We start from the raw sequence: 17,706 nt of genomic DNA, 5'->3' as shown, positions 1-17,706 counted from the left end.
TAATGGTGTAACACAGCCAACTCTGAAAGAAAACTAATGTCAAAATATTTTGTTAAAAATGTAAAATCACAATTAAAAACTATAACAATGTCACAGCATCATTTTCTGTATCACTAGTGCTTGAGTAATGTGGGTGTTTAGCTTGGTGTGCATTTATATGTTTTTAAGTCTCTGTGTTAAATCATAACCTCACAATGTCTTAACAATTTACATTGAAATCTGCTCCTAATAAAAACATAATTAAAATGATCCACAAATCCATGCAAACAACGTTATGACATCAGGACGAGCTACAATTCTAGAACGGTCTAAAGGTTCCACTTGGAATACATTACGGTATTGCTCATTTATATCGTACTCCACCTTTGAAACCCCGCTCCACGTTTCATTAAGCACATTGTACAAGCACAAAAAATGTAAGTGAAGGAAACATGAACAAGTGTCACCGGAAACACGCGAAACATGAGCATGTAGTGCAGTTACTATATTCCCTTCCTGGCCAAACGAACGCAGTGGACTCTGTGTACTGGTAGTGCCGTTATCAGGACGATCGGACTACTAGCACTGCTGTCTTACACATTCGTCAATCACTGGCTATATTTATTTTGCCTCGCCACCCTTCGCCACTGACATTCGTTTTCTCCTTGTCTGACGCAGTCTGAGATTGGTGCAAAAACTCACTGCTGTTGCTCAAGTGTTTGGTCTGGAAGTCGCAACCAACAGTTAGCTAATGACCTGCGGGGTGGCAGTGTAACTTCGCTTTCCAACCTCTTCTCAACCCGTCTCTGTGCGGTGGTGGACGCCAGCATAATGGATGCGCTGTGGATGCTACCGCTGTTACTGGTGCCTCTGCTATTATTGACCAGTAGCACGTTTGTATTTTATTTTAAAAAGTGTTTTTATGTGGCCTGGATGATGATGTTGGCCGTGATTGCCATTCCGATTTGTATACTGAAAAGTGGCGGCAGGGATATAGAAAACATGAGGTAAGTCTAGCTAACGCTGTGAGGTGTGCTTGCTAACAGGCTAACTATCAAAGCTTGTCCAATAGTGGGCGGCATAGTTTGTCGGCTAGGCTAAACTAGAATGGTTTTGCTAATCAGTCCTCTGCCTATACTAACAGTATGATGAACGTGATAGTCTCTTATTCTTCCCACATGTACAAGAGGCATTTCTATTACATAGTTTAAAAATGATAAAGTCTGTGTCGTCTGAAAGAACGTGTTAATTGTTCTGCAGGAACGTTTGTTTAGAGCTTTTGCACAACGTTCGCTAACGGTATGTCAAGCATCTTCCCCTGCCTGAGACAGATGTGCAGGACAGATGAAAAGCTAGCTAGCTAGCTACTTCTTCTGGCAACCAGCATTTAAGCATGGAGCCAGTTTTCTAATTGACACTCTAACATAAACTGACGGATATGGTTTAAAAAATTATCCTGCTGACCGAGTTTGTTTGTGGTTATTCGATCAAATGTCATGTAGGCGACTGAGAGACTGCTAACAGACGAACACCCCTGGAATTCGAAATAATTGACCATAGTCTTCGGTTGACACACACTGGTTTTAACAGTAGATTGAATTAAATGATTTCTTAACGTATTTAAGGTTGATCTAATGTTGAGATATTCATGTACTATGCTCAACTGGTGCATCGTTAATTCAGTCGATAACCGATTCGTCAAGTTGCAACAGACAGCTTGTCACACTATGTGTAGACAGGTGATCGATAAAATTGCGGATTCCTATCCATCAGTTAATTTCGATTTATCAGTTTGTCACTGTGTGTGTGTGTGTGTCTGTGCGTGTGTTTGTGTGAGTGTGTATGTAACCTTCTGTCATATTCTGGAACATTTGCGACACACGTTTGTAAACACCAAAATGAAGTACGCAAGAGGCCAAACCAAGGAGCTTAGGTTTATCTCACGAACAAAGTTAATAATCAAAAAAGCAGCAGACAGACTAGAACAAAATATCGGTATTTTTGCTTGTTATTTTGCTGTTAAAATAATACTTCATGTAGCCTATGTCTTGGGCATCGTACTGGTAGCAAACTAACTCTCTCCTTCCTTTACTTTTAACATAATAGCTTTGATATGCCAATATAGACTTGACACTCTTTGTTAAGGTCATTTGTGGGCATCAACAAATTTGAGCCATTTTTAGATTGTGTTATTCAGTTTAACTTTGTTATCAACTCATTATCCCTGGAATTTAGACTCACATGATATCCCTCATTGTGATTCTTTAGTCTTCTGAATCCATTTTGAATGCATACATTCATGATGCATTTTTTGTACAAACACTCACAGCCGATAGTGAACATGAATGTAGAAATAAGACATAGATGGACTTGTAACCGTGGTGTGAATGGAGAGCTGGTTTTCTAGGTCAGCTAGCAATTTTTAGTGGTTATTAGATCACTCTGGACTCCTTGCTCTTTCTCCCAGTTGTTTACAGCAGTAGAAATTTTAAACCATTTGGGTTTTAAAATAGTAAATACTTACTATTTTAAACCATTTGGGTTTCACTGGCACTGACTCACAGTCAGTGTCAGTCGGTCAGTGTCACTGAGTCAGTCAGTGAAGAGGTACATGGTGGACAAAAGTGACATTATCTGGTAATTTTGCTAGAGTATGTGTGTGTGTGTGTGTGAGAAGGAGCATGGCAGAGAGTGATGGCAGCTTGTATGTCCGGTGTCACTGTTCTGTTACTGTTGACTCCTTGTGACCAGTTAGACACACTGTTTTTTGTGTATGTTTGTGAATGTGTGCCTGCTGGAGAGAGCATAGAAGAGGATGACACCACAGTGTCTCCATCGACTGTATACACTGGTATTGTGAGTGCGTGTTTGTCTGCATAGGGAAGACAAGGACAGATTAAGATGGTTCAGTCCCTGTTAAATGTCTGTCGGTGTTATCAGAGCGTTTCTGATAGTCCGTGTGTGTGTGTGTGTGTGTGTGTGCGCTTGTGTGTGTGTGAGAGAGAGAGAGATGCTGGTATCCTTTGGCATTATCGCACCTCCCTATTAACCCAGAGGTTATCTGGATCTCTTTTTATCACTCTGAGCCAACTCTCTTCTCTCTCTCCCTCTCCCACTCTCTACCTCCTGCGCTCTCTTTCTCTCTCCCTCTCTCTCTCTGTCTGCTGCACTCACACAGAAGAATGACAGACAGAAAAAACAGACACAAGGCTAAACTGAAATGAGAACCTAGACAACTAAAGTAAAGGATCAGCGTTTTTTTTCTCTCTCTCTCTCTCTCTCTCTCTCTCTCTCTTTCTCTCTCTCTCTCTCTCTCTCTCTCTCTCTTTCTCTTTCTGACCGAGCAACAGAGGAAAAATGTTGTTGATGCTAGTGGTGCTTGCGGGCCCAATTCTCTTTAATGATGTTATTATTGTTTATGCCTTGGAAATATTGTGGCTTTGGAAGTATTGTTGTTGAATCAGTAATATCAATAAAGCTACACTGATCTGAGCTGAATCAAACTGACACAGAGGGAAGGGAAGTATGGATTGAGTTAAATGGAATTTACATTACAATACAGGAAGGGGCAGCACAGAGACAGACCGCATGTCTCGCCCTCTGTGTGAGGTCATCGCTCCCACACAGAGTGCAGGAGACGACACGGCACAGCCTGTGCGTGTCCTACAGTGTGTCCCTCCTCGGCAGCTCTGCCCCTGGCTGAGGAATCCTCAAGTTTCTCTGAGCTCTGAATGGAACAAGTGAATAAACGCAGAGGTCAGACGTGTGGATGAAATGTCTGCATTGTTTTTCTGTTCCACAATTTAGAAGACAGGTCAAATCCTCTACGTCTTATTACCCAGGGTTTCTTTCCTGCATTTCCCAGGGCTGAGGGATTACTGGTCTCAGTGGTTTTAATGGGATTGTTTTTTTGGTTTTTTTTTGTTCTGTTTTGTTTTGTTTCAAAGCCATTTAGCATTGTGTTAAAACTAAAGGAAAGGTTCACAAAGTTTGATCTCTTCATTGTCACATTCTGGGTCTAACACAAATCTAGGAATGGGGATTTGATAGTCTAATTATTTTCCAGCCATAAGGAAGCTGGTGTTAGCAGCTTGATAGCATCGCAACCAGTGGACAGTGTGTTAGATTTATCTGTACACACAAGGTGTGCTGTCCTTTAGTGACTTGTGTGTTACTATTATTGGATGCCCATTCTGACTGGAGCACAAACGGCAGTTCGGCTGGTATTTTGGACCACGGATTCGGTTCAGTATTAGTGGCTTGCGTGTGTGTGTGTATGAGTGTGTGTGTATGGGTGTGTGTGTGTAATATGTGGGTCAAGGGAGACGGGTGACGCAGCAGAAACTCTCCAGCCTTTCCAAGCATTCTGAAGGATTGACAATAGAATAAAACACTTAACTCCTGGGCAGTTTTCAGGGGCACCCCACTGCATGAGATGGTTTGTCTTTCTCTTTCTGTTCCTCATTGGTGTGATGCCATATCTGTGTTGGGAAAGGCAGCATTGTGGGTGCGCACTGCTTTAGTAAATGTTTGCTTTTTTTCATCATCATAGTTCCTGTATTTTAAGTGAGGGAGGAGTTTGACTCATGCCCCAGTTTTAGCACATCTCTCATTTAGTAGATGTTATAGGATTGTAATGCTATAATTCTAACATCACAAATAATAGGCTATGTAATTATACTATACAACATTCTAGTACTAAAACATTCGTGTAACCCAAACTGATCATTCTGTTCTGATTGTGTTTTATTGCTTCAGTGGTCTTCAGTAATACTTATGGGTAAAGGGTAAAGGGTAAAGGATTAGATGGCTGGTAATTTGAGGTCACACTCTTGCGTTTCACAGTGTTCAGTATGCATTGTTCCATGGCTGTGTATTATTGGTTTATTTGTCTGGCCTGAGAAGCTTACGCAAGTTGCCTTTTGACCCACTTGGGCCTTTGTTTTATCTCCTCTGACAAAGCACTGATAGACATCTTACTTTAATAGGGTCATGAAAGTCAGAGAATGTCAAGATTTCATAATTACGTACATACATGCTCAGCACGCGTACATACTTACATACCGAGCTCTGTTCACTTTAGAATTTTCTCTTTCTTTCTTAACTACACACAAACACACAGAGCCTGGTCTGATATACATGCTGTGCACATAGAGTTCTTTATCTCTTGAGTCATAAACAAGATCTTTCAAACCTCTTTGGCTTTCTTGCTCGCTGATTAGGGCTCGCTCAGATTCACACACCGTCAGAGTTCACTCGGGCTCAGGCGGCATGCAGATGAACTGAAGAGATGAACTGATAATATAGATGGGCGGAAAGTGTTTATAATAACAACCTCTTTTTGTTTGTTCAACTTCTTACAGGCAGAAGAGTGTGTTAGAGAAATGCTTTACATACGTAATAACCGTCTATGGTTAAGGTTTTGGGATGTTGCCCTGAGGCCGAACAGGATGTGCAGTGTGTCAGTTATGTCTGATAGAATCAAGAGAACAGAACCTCCACATTTTGCCCAATCAAAGCAAAACTGGGTGTGTGTGTGTTTGTGGGGTTGATGGCTTTCTCTGTTCTTGAGTCAATTTCAGTTGTATGTGTATATGAAGAAGCTACTTTGAAACAGATACGTCCATGTGCACAAAATCACACACACACACACACGACATGTTTTAGGCTGATTAGTAGTGTCATTAGTGACATGAACATGGTGTGCAATTAAAGAGCAGAAAGGGAAACTGTGAAAGGAAAGAGAGTGCGTTTGTTAACAGATGGTGAACATCTTTTCCTCTTCTGCCTCGTTAGTGCTGTGCGTACACTCGTGGAAAGGATTCATTATTCACTAATTAGAAAACACAAAAAAAACCCTACAGCACTCCATCCTCTTCATCTGTGAGCAGTTTGAATGCATGTGATTACATTCTCATGGCTGTTGTTTCTGTTGACTTCTCTGTGGTTTAGGTCTCTATGTGAAAACTGTATTTGGTTGTTTGGTGTATTTCAAATGGACAACACATATAGCGTTTTCCACTAGGACAGTGCTGGTGCCGGTGCCGGTGCTGGTGCTCATGCCGGTGCGGAGCCAGTGCCTCCTTGGTGCCTTTTGAGATCCGGCCCGCATTCCCACAGGTTTGGGTAACCGAACGCTATGTAGTGAAAGTTTGGGTAATTTCCGTGGGGAAGAAATAATGTTGGACAGAGCGCATCTGCTTGCTTTTTATAAATTTTACGCTAGGCTTCCACACAGTGAATTTTGCCCCCAGAGTGAAAAGTTTTAGGGCAAAATTCATGAAAATAGTAAGTCTGTCACCCAGCTCAAAAGTTTAAACAAGTGTTTAAATGAAAGTGATAGTGATCAATACATCAGTAGTTGCATCGGTGCAGAGATTTCCATACTGAAAACTTAAAAATTTTAAGTAAATTTCATCTGTTGGATATTTAATTTAGATAGTTACACATGAATGCTTGAGGTGTGCGATCAGTGGGGATAGACACAGCTATACAGTTAACCATGTGAATGAAAAAAATAATTATATGTTTAGCACAGATGATACAAAATTAAAATATAATTCAGTTATATATTTAGTGTCAAATATGTATTCATATACCAGTCATCCTGCCGAGGCAAAGCTGGTGCAGACGTATTTGTGCATTCCCGTAACTTCTTTTCCCTCCCACAAAGAGTTCTCAGGAACAGGCCTGTTGTAACAGAAACCCTGAGACTGACGGAACATGTTGACATTCTACGAATTCTTAAAAACCGAGCTGAGGTTCATGGAAGTTGAGTAAAGCCACCTGTGCAGTTTGTTACTAAAAGGACTTTTTGTTTATTTATTGGTTGTGCGTGTTTCAGCAGAGAGTCAATGACAATGCATTTATACAGGTTTATATGTGCAAATTCAGCGCTCGGCTGTATTATGTCGCAAAAGAAGCATTGTCGCTTCAGGTGCATGTTGTAGAACGACTCATGTTTCTGACCTTAAGCCAACTGTCTGTTTCACATAGAGTTTATTAACTGACCGACGAGCTGATGGTCTAAGATGGCAGCCGTGAGGCTTGCCCCGGTGCCTGCTCTGCTGCTGTGTCTTCCGCTTTTGTCTGTGGCATCTGTCAGGAACGTATCGTGTTTAAGGAAATACAGCCGTGAGGTCTTCATTTGGCAATTTGGGACTATCTGCCAGCATTCCAGAGGATATACTGTATGTAAACTACACAGGATCGCCACCCTGGGGGAGTACACCTAGCACAGGGAGATGTAGAACTGGGGTGCTCTCCAGGTTCAGGAGACAGTCCTATTGGCCCCCACTACTGAGAGGGATATTATCCGTCGTGCAATCCCTCAAAACTAAAATGGGTGAACTTTTGCTTTTGACACAAACCGGTGGTGACTACAGAGACTGCTCAGCCTTCTGCTTTACCGAGACATGGCTGGATCAGGCGGTTCCTGATCAGGCGGTAACCCCCCACTGGCTTCACTGTGTACAGTTCCACAGTGCCTCAAACTCTCTAACATCGCTCCTATGCCAAAGTCCTCTCCTGCCTCAATGACTTCAGACCAGTTCACCCTAACATCTGTGTCCATGAAAGCATTTGAGCGCATCATTCTGTCATACATGAAATCCTGCACCTCCCCACTGATGGACCCATATCAGTTTGCCTACCAAGCCAACCGGTCTGTTCTGGATGCAGTCAGCATAGCACTCTGCCGTGCCCTGCAACACCTGGAATCACCAAACACCTACACATACTCCTCCTGTTCATAGATTTTAGTTCTGCCGTTACCTCTCATCAGCTCACTCAAACTCTTTACCACTCTCTTGGACATGAACATGAAACCAGATTCAGAGCTTCCTGTGGAGCAGGCCACAGAGGGTGAAGGTTAACCTAACCTCACACCCTCTTACCCTCAGTACAAGAGCTCCTCAGGGCTGTGTTCTCTCCCCCTGGCCCTTCTCACTGTACACCACCCACTTTACACCACCCACTTCACATCTGTGAAAATAGTAAAATATGCAGACGAAATGACCATTGTAGGCCTCATCTCCAACAGTGATGAAACCCAGTACCACATTGAGGTGGACCAAGCTGTGCGCAAACATTGACCTCCTGCTTAATGCAGCCACAACCCAGGAACTCGTTATTGCGATCCGATGTATGTTGAATCCCAAAGTACCCATAGAAATAAACGGAGACCCCATCACCACCACTGACTCTTTTAAATTGCTCAGAACATACATTAGCAGTAATCTGAAGGGGAAAACTAACACTGCGCACATCATTGCAAAAGCTCAACAACGACTTTCCTTCCTTTGGCGGCTTACGTAATACCGGGTCAAGCATCAACTTCTCGTTCCGTTCTACTCAGTCCATCGTCACATCTTCTGTTACAATATGGTACGGCAACACGGGCAGTCAAACACAGAAAAAAACTACAGCGGATTGTCAACAAGGCATCCAGAATCATAGGCTGCCCACGCCCCTCAGTTGAATCTCTACATACTGACCGCACTGTAACGCGAGCAAAGAAGACCATCTCCGACCCCTCACGCCCTGCTCATCACCTCCTCCAGCTCCTTCCTTCAGGGAGGCGCTACAGGTCGCTGTCCACGAGGACGAAATGCTTCACAAACAGCTTTTTTTCCCCATAGCTTTCAGGACTCTAAACTCCTCCCTCCAGTCCCCTCCTCACACACTACACTACTGGCATCCATACCATTCACCTGATGTGTGTGGCTGTGCGTAATATGTTTCTGCTATTGTATCCCTGTGTTGTCTTGCGGTAATATGTTTAGTGTCTGCTGTTGTCCGTGTATGTATTGTGCTGCAGCGTTTAACATACTGTACCGAAAACAAATTCCACCGGCCTTGGTCGTGTGGCTAATGAACAATCTGTCTAATAAACAATCTATCTTAGTAAAACAGCAACTGTGATTGGTGTTTTTGTTGTTGTTGTAATATTCCAAATATGATAGATGGTCATTATTATGCTTCTCAGTCACTACGTTTGTCACACTTTAAATAATAAACTGGCAATGTAAGTAAGACTTAGATTTTAAAATAATTTAAAAAAAGAAAACAGTTGTTATGCTTGTCATTCCACAGGATAGCTGGTTAACTGCCCTAGCATCACAAAGTGTATACACATGCTAAAATTAGTCCAATCGTCCAGCCCTGATAATCATAAATTATACAGTACATGTGTAGTAAGCCTTGCGCATTTGACATATTTACACACAAATAGGACAAACAGTTAGACACAAATACTTGATACTTTTCAGTGTTTAACAGGCATTTATACACAAATACCGAATGTATATGTTCTGAACGTATATATATTTTTTTCTGTAATCTCTGTAGGGTGATCCGTTTCCTGGTTCGTCATGTGAAGTATCTCCTAGGTCTGCGTTTTGAGGTCAGCGGATGGGAGCATCTACAGATGGACGGACCTTACGTCATCATCTCCAACCACCAGAGCTCGCTGGACGTGCTGGGTTAGACACACACACACACACACACACTTGCTGTGGTGTTATATGTAATATATATAGCCTGAGGCATATATGGGATCAGCAAACCTCTCCACAGTTGACTGACAATCTCTGGAACACCGTTATCGATATACAACGTCATGGGCGACACATTACGCAAATATGTATGTATGAATACGTGTATTGCTACTGCAGAGAGACTTTTCAATCACTCTGTGTTTCTTTCCTGGTTATAAGAGGACGTTCAAAGACCTGTCAGTATTTGATCTCCTTTTGTGTTGCCTCCCTTTGTGAGACATGTTTTTAAGCAGCCCTTACACTGCGGTGCCGCTGTGTTTAGGAGCTGGTCTTTTTTATCCTCTTTAAAGTTGAAATATGTCCTCTTGGGCTGCAGGTCTTTTCAGTACAGGTGAATTGTGCAGTCCTGGTTACTGGTTACCTGACCAGAGAATCATGTGTTTATGTAAATGTCCCTGACTGAGGTAGTGATGACATACTGTGTCATCAGTCAAATTAGATTATGGTTACCTGACTAGTTTTTCTGTCTGCTTCCTCATGGATGATGGATGGAAATCAGCTCTGTGTGTGTTTGTGTGTTGTTTGACTGTGTGTGTGTGTGTGTGTGTGTGTGTTGTTTGACACTGTGTGTGTGTGAGAGAGAGACAGAGTGACCTGGCTCTGTGTGGTCAGTGTGCTTTGCATTTGAGACTTTGACCTGATGAAGCCCATTGTCAGCTGAGTGAGGAAACAAACAAGCCAACGTAAACAGCTAGCTGTCAGTTTGCCGCGGTCTGGGATCTTTAAAAATAGCCATTAATGAGGGAGACAAGTATGAAGTAGAGAGAGAGTTATAAATGTGCTGCTTTTGCACTTTAAAAACTAACTGGCCCCAACACTCTCATTCCACCCACGCACACACCCCAGGGAGAGGTATGAGACAGCTCCTATTACTGATTAGGTGTCTCTGTATTTGTTTGTTCGTTTTGTTTTGGTTTTTTTTGTTTTGTTAGACAAACAAACAATTAGACCTACTTAGATTCATGCCCAGCAGAACTAACACACATTACAACATGATAAACAAACAGTAAACAACATTACAGTCTGAGTGATTTGAGGATACAGTCCTATCATGTTTGTGTTCAGTAGCAGCAAAAGCAGCAGTACCTTTCTGTTGTCCTCCTTTGTCTGGTATATGACTGTGTCTGAGAGCTGATATGACTGGTATATGACTGTGTCTTAGAGCTGATATGACTGGTATATGACTGTGTCTTAGAGCTGATATGACTGGTATATGACTGTGTCTGAGAGCTGATATGTCTGGTATATGACTGTGTCTTAGAGCTGATATGACTGGTATATGACTGTGTCTTAGAGCTGATATGACTGGTATATGACTGTGTCTTAGAGCTGATATGACTGGTATATGACTGTGTCTTAGAGCTGATATGACTGGTATATGACTGTGTCTTAGAGCTGATTTGACTGGTATATGACTGTGTCTGAGAGCTGATATGTCTGGTATATGACTGTGTCTTAGAGCTGATATGACTGGTATATGACTGTGTCTGAGAGCTGATATGACTGGTATATGACTGTGTCTTAGAGCTGATTTGACTGGTATATGACTGTGTCTTAGAGCTGATATGACTGGTATATGACTGTGTCTGAGAGCTGTGGTAAGATGGCTTCGTCTGCCATGATGCGTCTCCACTTTTTCATCAGTTGGCTTAAAATATTTCCACACCTCATTTTCTTTCACCACCGTTCTCTTTTCCCCTGACTGGACTGGACTGGACTGGACTGGATGTCACTGTCAGTTGACTGAGAGCGAGGCCATGACCTTCAGCTCCAGTCAGAACTGACTGACACTGAAACCAGACTCTAACAAATTCAATTCCTATATATATACTGTATATATGTCCTTAACTGGGACCATGTCAGCATCAGTTCCACATCTCACGATATATGTACATATATGTACAATTCCAGTCAGGACAGAAATACTGAAGTGTGCTGGTAGACACTGAAAATATCTTTGTATTTTATGTCCTTTACCCTGCCCTCTAACTGCCTGAGTGAACCTAAACCATCACCAGAAAAAGGTCAGCACTTAATTAGGAAGTAAGGGAGTTCTTCTGTCACAAATCACCCCTATATATACATTAAATATATATGTGTGTGTGTGTGTGTGTGTGTATTTTAATCTGTACTCTAAATTCATTGTCCCCTCTGTAGGTCTGATGGAGGTACTGCCAGACCGCTGCACCATGATTGCTAAGAAAGAGTTAATCTATGCGGGTACAGTTGGCATCATTTGTTGGCTGGGTGGCATTGTCTTTATTAACCGTCAGAAGACCAGCGATGCTAAAAGCGTCATGGCAGACGCAGCCAAAACCATGCTGAAAGAGCAGGTAATCCCCTAATCCAGATTAACTACCATCAAATAGTTTAACACTTAATACAGATTAGCTCCAGTGTGATTAATCTGAAACTTTTCACTTCTGAAATTACGTTCTGAAGTGCCTGTGAGACTGCCTGTCTGGCTCACTACAGATGAAAGGTATGCATCTCTGTCTCTCTCCCTTTTATCTCCGTTTCACACCCTCTTTCTGTCTCCCTCTTTAGATTCGTCTGTGGGTGTTCCCTGAAGGCACCAGGAATCAGAAGGGAGATCTGTTGCCCTTTAAGAAAGGAGCTTTTCACTTGGCTGTGCAGGCACAGGTCAGACACACACACACACACCCACACACCCTTCCTCTCTGTCCTTTAATCTGATTCTTACTTACTCTCACGCACGCGCACACACACACACACTCGTACACATTGTTTATATCTTGGAGATGTGATGAGAATGTTCTTGCCCATAGTGGACAGCAGGGGGAGCTGTTTGACCTTGTACTAGAATATCTCTCCTGGGATTTAAACTGAAAATTTTAAAAATTCAGCCACACTTACATACCGCTTATTCCATCCAGAGTTTTGCCTGCTCTACATAGTTGTAATTTAAACTTGTGACTTGGATCACACACAGGCAAATTCTGAAATTGAACTGGCCTGTTGGTAATTATTGCATATTCATGGGTCAGTGCTTAATATTAACAGATGTTCCGTCAGCTGAACTAAAGCAGATGTAAAGTAGTTCAGCTGTTTTTTAATTTGATACGGTTTAGCCTTCATTAGCTAGAAACTAGGATTTAAATTGTGGAAATCTAAATATGACATGTTAAAACTACCCTTGTTAAAGATCACTATAAGTCAAATGTTTTTGAAGCTTTATGTAATCGTAACTAGATGGTGTGAATGTGTAGGAAAGCACGGCTCTGTCTTTCCCGGTTTGGATTTCGGCACAGATTTAACCGTAGGAGTTTTGACTCAGGGGAAAAGCTGCACCCAGCATGAGTAATTATGATTCTATTATTGCTGTAATCTGTTTAACAGAGCTCATTAATCACAGAGGCTTCTGGCATCACATAAATGACCTTACAACTTCAAACACTCACTGAGTCTTAGCCAAATAAACTCATTCATTGTTCCAGGTAGAGAGCTTGGGGGGGGGGTGCAGGAAGGAAGAGGCTAGGGAATAGATTGTGGCAGCCTCCTGGGAGTTGTAGTACAGTGTAGAGTAGACTACATTTCTATCTAGGCAGTGGGAGGTCCTGGTGGTGCTGGATTCTTAAAAGCATAAACCATTAAAAAGTGTTTATGGGCTGTCCAGCAGGATGAGGGAGTTACAGAGAAGCTTAGCTGTGTCAAACAGGACCTGGAAGGTACGGTGCAATGTAGAGCAGAATCTGGGAGTTGTAGTACATCATAGAGAAGGATCTTGGAGTTGTAGTACAGTGTAAAGAAGGACACAAACACACATTCATGCAAGTTCATACCAGGCTGCAGGACCATAAAAAACATACACACCACTCCTCATAAAAACAATGCTATATCTGGCAAGCTTTCACAGCATTAGGAAATATCTGTTGACAGATGTATGCGCCCGTGTGAGTGTGTGTTATGGCTGATATGTAGACTGGTTGTATTAATATATGATAGAATAGACATCAAAACTCCAATTGAATGTGACACACACAGAGAGCAGAGAAAGCATGACATAATCCAGGGTAGTGTAATTTAATCCTCATGTTCTTGACAAGGGTCAGATATTCTGAGAGTTTTCACTGTGTGTGCAGATACAGCTTTGATTGTGTTTACAGGTACACAAGACTAGTTTGCATAGGCTATAAATGTACGTTTAAATTAGGAGACGTGTGAATTTAACATTTTAAATGTGTTCTTAGGAGTTCGGTTCATGTGTATGTGAGATGTGTGTTTTCAAAAGCAGAAAAAATTCTCTTTAAGTGCTAATTGCTTCCACACAAACTCACAAAAAAGGCTCAAGTGATTTCTCTCTCTCTCTCTCTCTCTCTCTCTCTCTCTCTCTCTCTCTCTCTCTCTCTCTCTTTCTGTCTCTCTCTCTCTCTCTCTCTCTCTCTCTGTCTTTCTCAGGTTCCCATCATACCTATTGTCTTCTCCTCCTACAGCAACTTCTACCTACGGAAAGAGAGAGAGTTTAAATCAGGTAGAGACACAGCAGGGAGGGCTTTTTCACACGCCACACACACTGAGGGAAGAGGGGACACGTATGTGACACTGTTAAATGTCAAAGGCAGCTGCTGATACTTTGTCTCACATCAAATCCCTCTGACAAGACTGACATTGTAGAGTTTTGATAACTAGGCTGCGACTGTGACCCTTCCTACTGCTGCTGCGACTGCTGACGTAACCTTTAATTGTGTCAAATACAGTGAATACTGCCAATGCAGTAATACTACCGATATTTTGAATAATGGTAACAGTGACAATGATAACATGACTGTTTCTCGTAGGGACGATTTCTCTGAAGGTTCTGCCGAAGATCGAGACAAAGGGCCTGACTTCAGACGACGTGTCATCACTCTCCGACCAATCATATGCCATCATGCGCTCCACTTTCCTGGAGATCTCTGGCCGCACCCCCCAGAGCAACGGGCCATCCTCTGCCCACTGAACATTCCACTGACCCCCAGTTTCCTCTCTTCCCATCTATCCTGACAGCTCCCAGAATGCACTGCAGTGGCTCAAAACTTCTGTAGTCTTGGCGATGGTGAAGACAAAACAACAAGGCGCTTTTGGCATTTACTCGCTCAGCAGTACTCATGAAGTAGGAACACACACACACACACACACACATACATACAGGCTGCAGTTACACATGCACTGCTCAAAACACACACACACACTTCATTAGTCCTCATTTTAAGACTGTCTGTTTAATTTCTTGTTGGAGTCCAGTGATGTTGTTAATGGGGGTTAGGTGTGGAGGTGCTTTGAGATGTTGATCATGCGTCGTCATCCTCTGGCCCGTTTTTGCTGTCATTGTTGTGGAAACACTCTCGGAACATTTGGATCTCCACATGGATTTGACACCATTATGCATGCCTTCAGAACTCTCTGTTAAACAGTCTGTTTTTCTCTCTCTCTCTCTCTCTCCTGCTGTTTGCAGATCTCTCTTTCATTTTTTTTTTTTTGTCCATTTTATTCATGTGCGTGCTTTTGTTCTTTCTCAGACCTGGTCCGTCAGGTTTATGCAAATCAAATTTCTGTTTGTTTTTTTTTTTGTTTTGTTTTGTTTTGTGTGTTGGTTTGAAACCAGATGTGAGTGAATACTTTTTTTTTTTCCTTCAATGTACGCCTTACCTTTTCAGTCAGTGGTATCACTCACCAAACACACAGCCTTGTCTCTCATAGCCAACCCACCACCAGACCTCCTGCACGCTCCCAGAGTGGCCAGGAATGAGCTTTGTGGGAAGCTCAGACTCTATAGAGTTTGCAGAGTTAATGACTGTCCAATAGACAACCTTGTAGTCACTGTGCCCCGGCCATCTCCCCTAGGATCATGCCACAAGACCGTGACAGAATACCACTTTTTTCTTTTTTTTCTTTCCCTGAACACACTGAATTGTCAGCAACAGTTGAATTCTGGTGTATTTCTCCCCGTTTCTCTTCAGGTGCTTCACAAAAATTTGGTCCCTTTGTGAGCTTTTCCTCAGCTGTATTTGTTTGTGTGTGTGTGTGGTTTTTTTTCTTTTTTAATTTTGTTCGCTTGTTTGATTATGCCTTCCCCCCCCCCCACATTTAAGACGAAGAAAGTGTCAAAACATTTTCTCATGAAGTGCAATGTCTGACTGAACTAACACTGCTGTTCCAAAGTGCTTCCTGTCGTGCCATTTGTGTGGAAGTGTGCGAGAGAGACAAAGAGACTTTTCGGGTTCTCCGAGCTGCACATGCGTTCCCCAGCCATGCTAATAACCAGGTGACTGATGTACAAACAATACTGTCAACAATCTCATTGGTAAGGCATCACTACCGCACAATGTTTCTGAAATGTTTTTTTTGTTTGTTTGCTTGTTTTATCCACCAAAATTTCATTTTGCTTGTTTACAGACCCTGTTTTGTCCTATGTTTGTTGTTTGTTTGTTTTTCTCTGAATAGTTTTCAGTTATCCCAAGCATCCCTCACCGTGTCTGTTCAACTCGACTGAAAATGACTGCATGAAATATTTTTTACACGAGGGGTGGAAAAAAAAACAAAAACAAAGATGTTACCTTTTTTTCAAAAAAGGGTGATCAGTGAAATGACATGACCTCTCTGACAGAATTGTTCAGTTTAATAACTAATTATTACTTACAAATGAATTATAATAAGGTTTGATCAAATGTTTTATTTAACAAAATATTATAACTCATTAATATTCACTTTTAATGTAAACTGATGTACATTTTTGTTAAAGTGCTCTTTGATGCAAGTTAAATTCAAGTGCTCCCCATAAACACCCTAAAACACATACATACAAGTTCTTTTACACACTCAAGGCCTGCTATTATTATCATTATCATTATTATTAGTGATAAATATGCACAGAGCTGTATGTGAATATGTTTTTATTAAAAGATTCGTGATCAAGAATGTCAGAATTATACTCATGCTCCCTATATGCTGTGAGACTGGGAAGGTTTGTTGATATTTTGAAATATTAAAATGTTAATATATTTAAATATATTGATACTGAAAGATGCAGAGGCGTGAGCAGACGGTATAACCACACACTCTAGTAACTGTCAGTGTATAAATCTGAAGCTAGGCTTTTACTGGACTTTTTGCCTGCAGACATCAGATTTGCCTGTGAAATACATGATACAGGAATCAGCTTTTCCCTCTTTATTCGATGGACTCAAAATGAAAAACACCTTGCAAACTGCACATGCTGTAGTGTTAAAATCATTCTCGAGTAAGACGTTCACTCCTCTGTTTATCTGTCGCATCAGTTGTCCAACTGACACGTACAAAATGAATGTCAAAATCCACCCGTCAGGTACCGCAGGCCAGAAAGACACTACCAGTCAACCGGAACAGTAAATCACAGCAAAGAAGAAAAAAAAAACCCAACAATCACTCTCTAGTGCATTTTATATCTGTTTGATCTACTTTGATTCGTATTAAAGATTAAATTAAAGACCTTTGTTGGTAAGGGATGGATTATATGATTTGAGTGTATATTACGGTTTGGTATTAAATGAGAGAAGTTATAAATGTTTATTAGAGGCTTATAACACTTTTAGGAGCCAACATGTTAAGCGTGCGTGTGAGGGACCTGCCCTGGAGGCTGGTCGTCACATTCACGCATCTACTGTCAGTCTTATTGAAATACATTCAGAGACTACTGTACTTCAGATTAGATTCAATTTCAATATGGGTTAAGATTTGAACATGGTGAGTATATCTATCTAAAGCACTTTTCATGTCGATGATTTGGATCTAAATTTGAAGATTTTGCTCTCTCTCTTTTTTTTTTTTTTTTTGTTTCTTGCTTGTCTCTTCATTTATTTGTTTTTGCCAAGTGGCTAAAACAATAATGTGGCAAAACTCTTGTTTGGAAAAATGTTATAATTTTCACCAAAGCTATTAAAAGTGTAAAAATAAAAAAAGAAGTGTTGGTAGCTTTAGAATAATTAAAACAACATGAGTCTATCCAGCATCTACAGAGCTCTGTGTGTGTATGTGTGTTCCAGGGCATGTGTGTGTGTGTGTGTATGTGTATGCGCGCGCACACACACATATGATCTAGAAGCTCATTGTAGTACCTGGATATATGTAATAAGATATAGTGGTGTGTACAAGTCTCAGAGTCTGGACTTCAAACTTGGCTACAGAATGCCTT

The 17,706-nt window shown here is 41.5% G+C and overlaps 1 protein-coding gene across 1 annotated transcript; it reads left to right on the top strand.

Annotated features, from left to right (window-relative positions):
• Positions 1 to 518: 518 nt before the first annotated feature.
• Positions 519 to 17,521, top strand: agpat2 (1-acylglycerol-3-phosphate O-acyltransferase 2 (lysophosphatidic acid acyltransferase, beta)). Its single transcript, XM_030770140.1, has 6 exons — positions 519 to 986; positions 9,328 to 9,461; positions 11,694 to 11,869; positions 12,084 to 12,179; positions 13,956 to 14,028; positions 14,336 to 17,521. Exons 1-6 carry the CDS (start codon positions 811 to 813, stop codon positions 14,494 to 14,496), a joined length of 816 nt encoding a protein of 271 aa, XP_030626000.1. The 5' UTR covers positions 519 to 810; the 3' UTR covers positions 14,497 to 17,521.
• The last annotated feature ends 185 nt before the right edge of the window (positions 17,522 to 17,706 follow it).

This window comes from Chanos chanos, chromosome 3 (genome assembly GCF_902362185.1).
Source record: "Chanos chanos chromosome 3, fChaCha1.1, whole genome shotgun sequence".
NCBI lineage: Eukaryota > Metazoa > Chordata > Actinopteri > Gonorynchiformes > Chanidae > Chanos > Chanos chanos.
This window is presented reverse-complemented; position numbering and strand designations above follow the sequence as displayed.

Bases quoted from the DNA above. Each gene is read 5' to 3' on its own strand.
- agpat2 (XM_030770140.1), top strand. From the start codon at position 811: ATGGATGCGCTGTGGATGCTACCGCTGTTACTGGTGCCTCTGCTATTA. The intron at 11,870-12,083 runs GTAATCCCCTAA...CTCCCTCTTTAG, and splicing joins AAACCATGCTGAAAGAGCAG to ATTCGTCTGTGGGTGTTCCC. The intron at 12,180-13,955 runs GTCAGACACACA...TGTCTTTCTCAG, and splicing joins ACTTGGCTGTGCAGGCACAG to GTTCCCATCATACCTATTGT.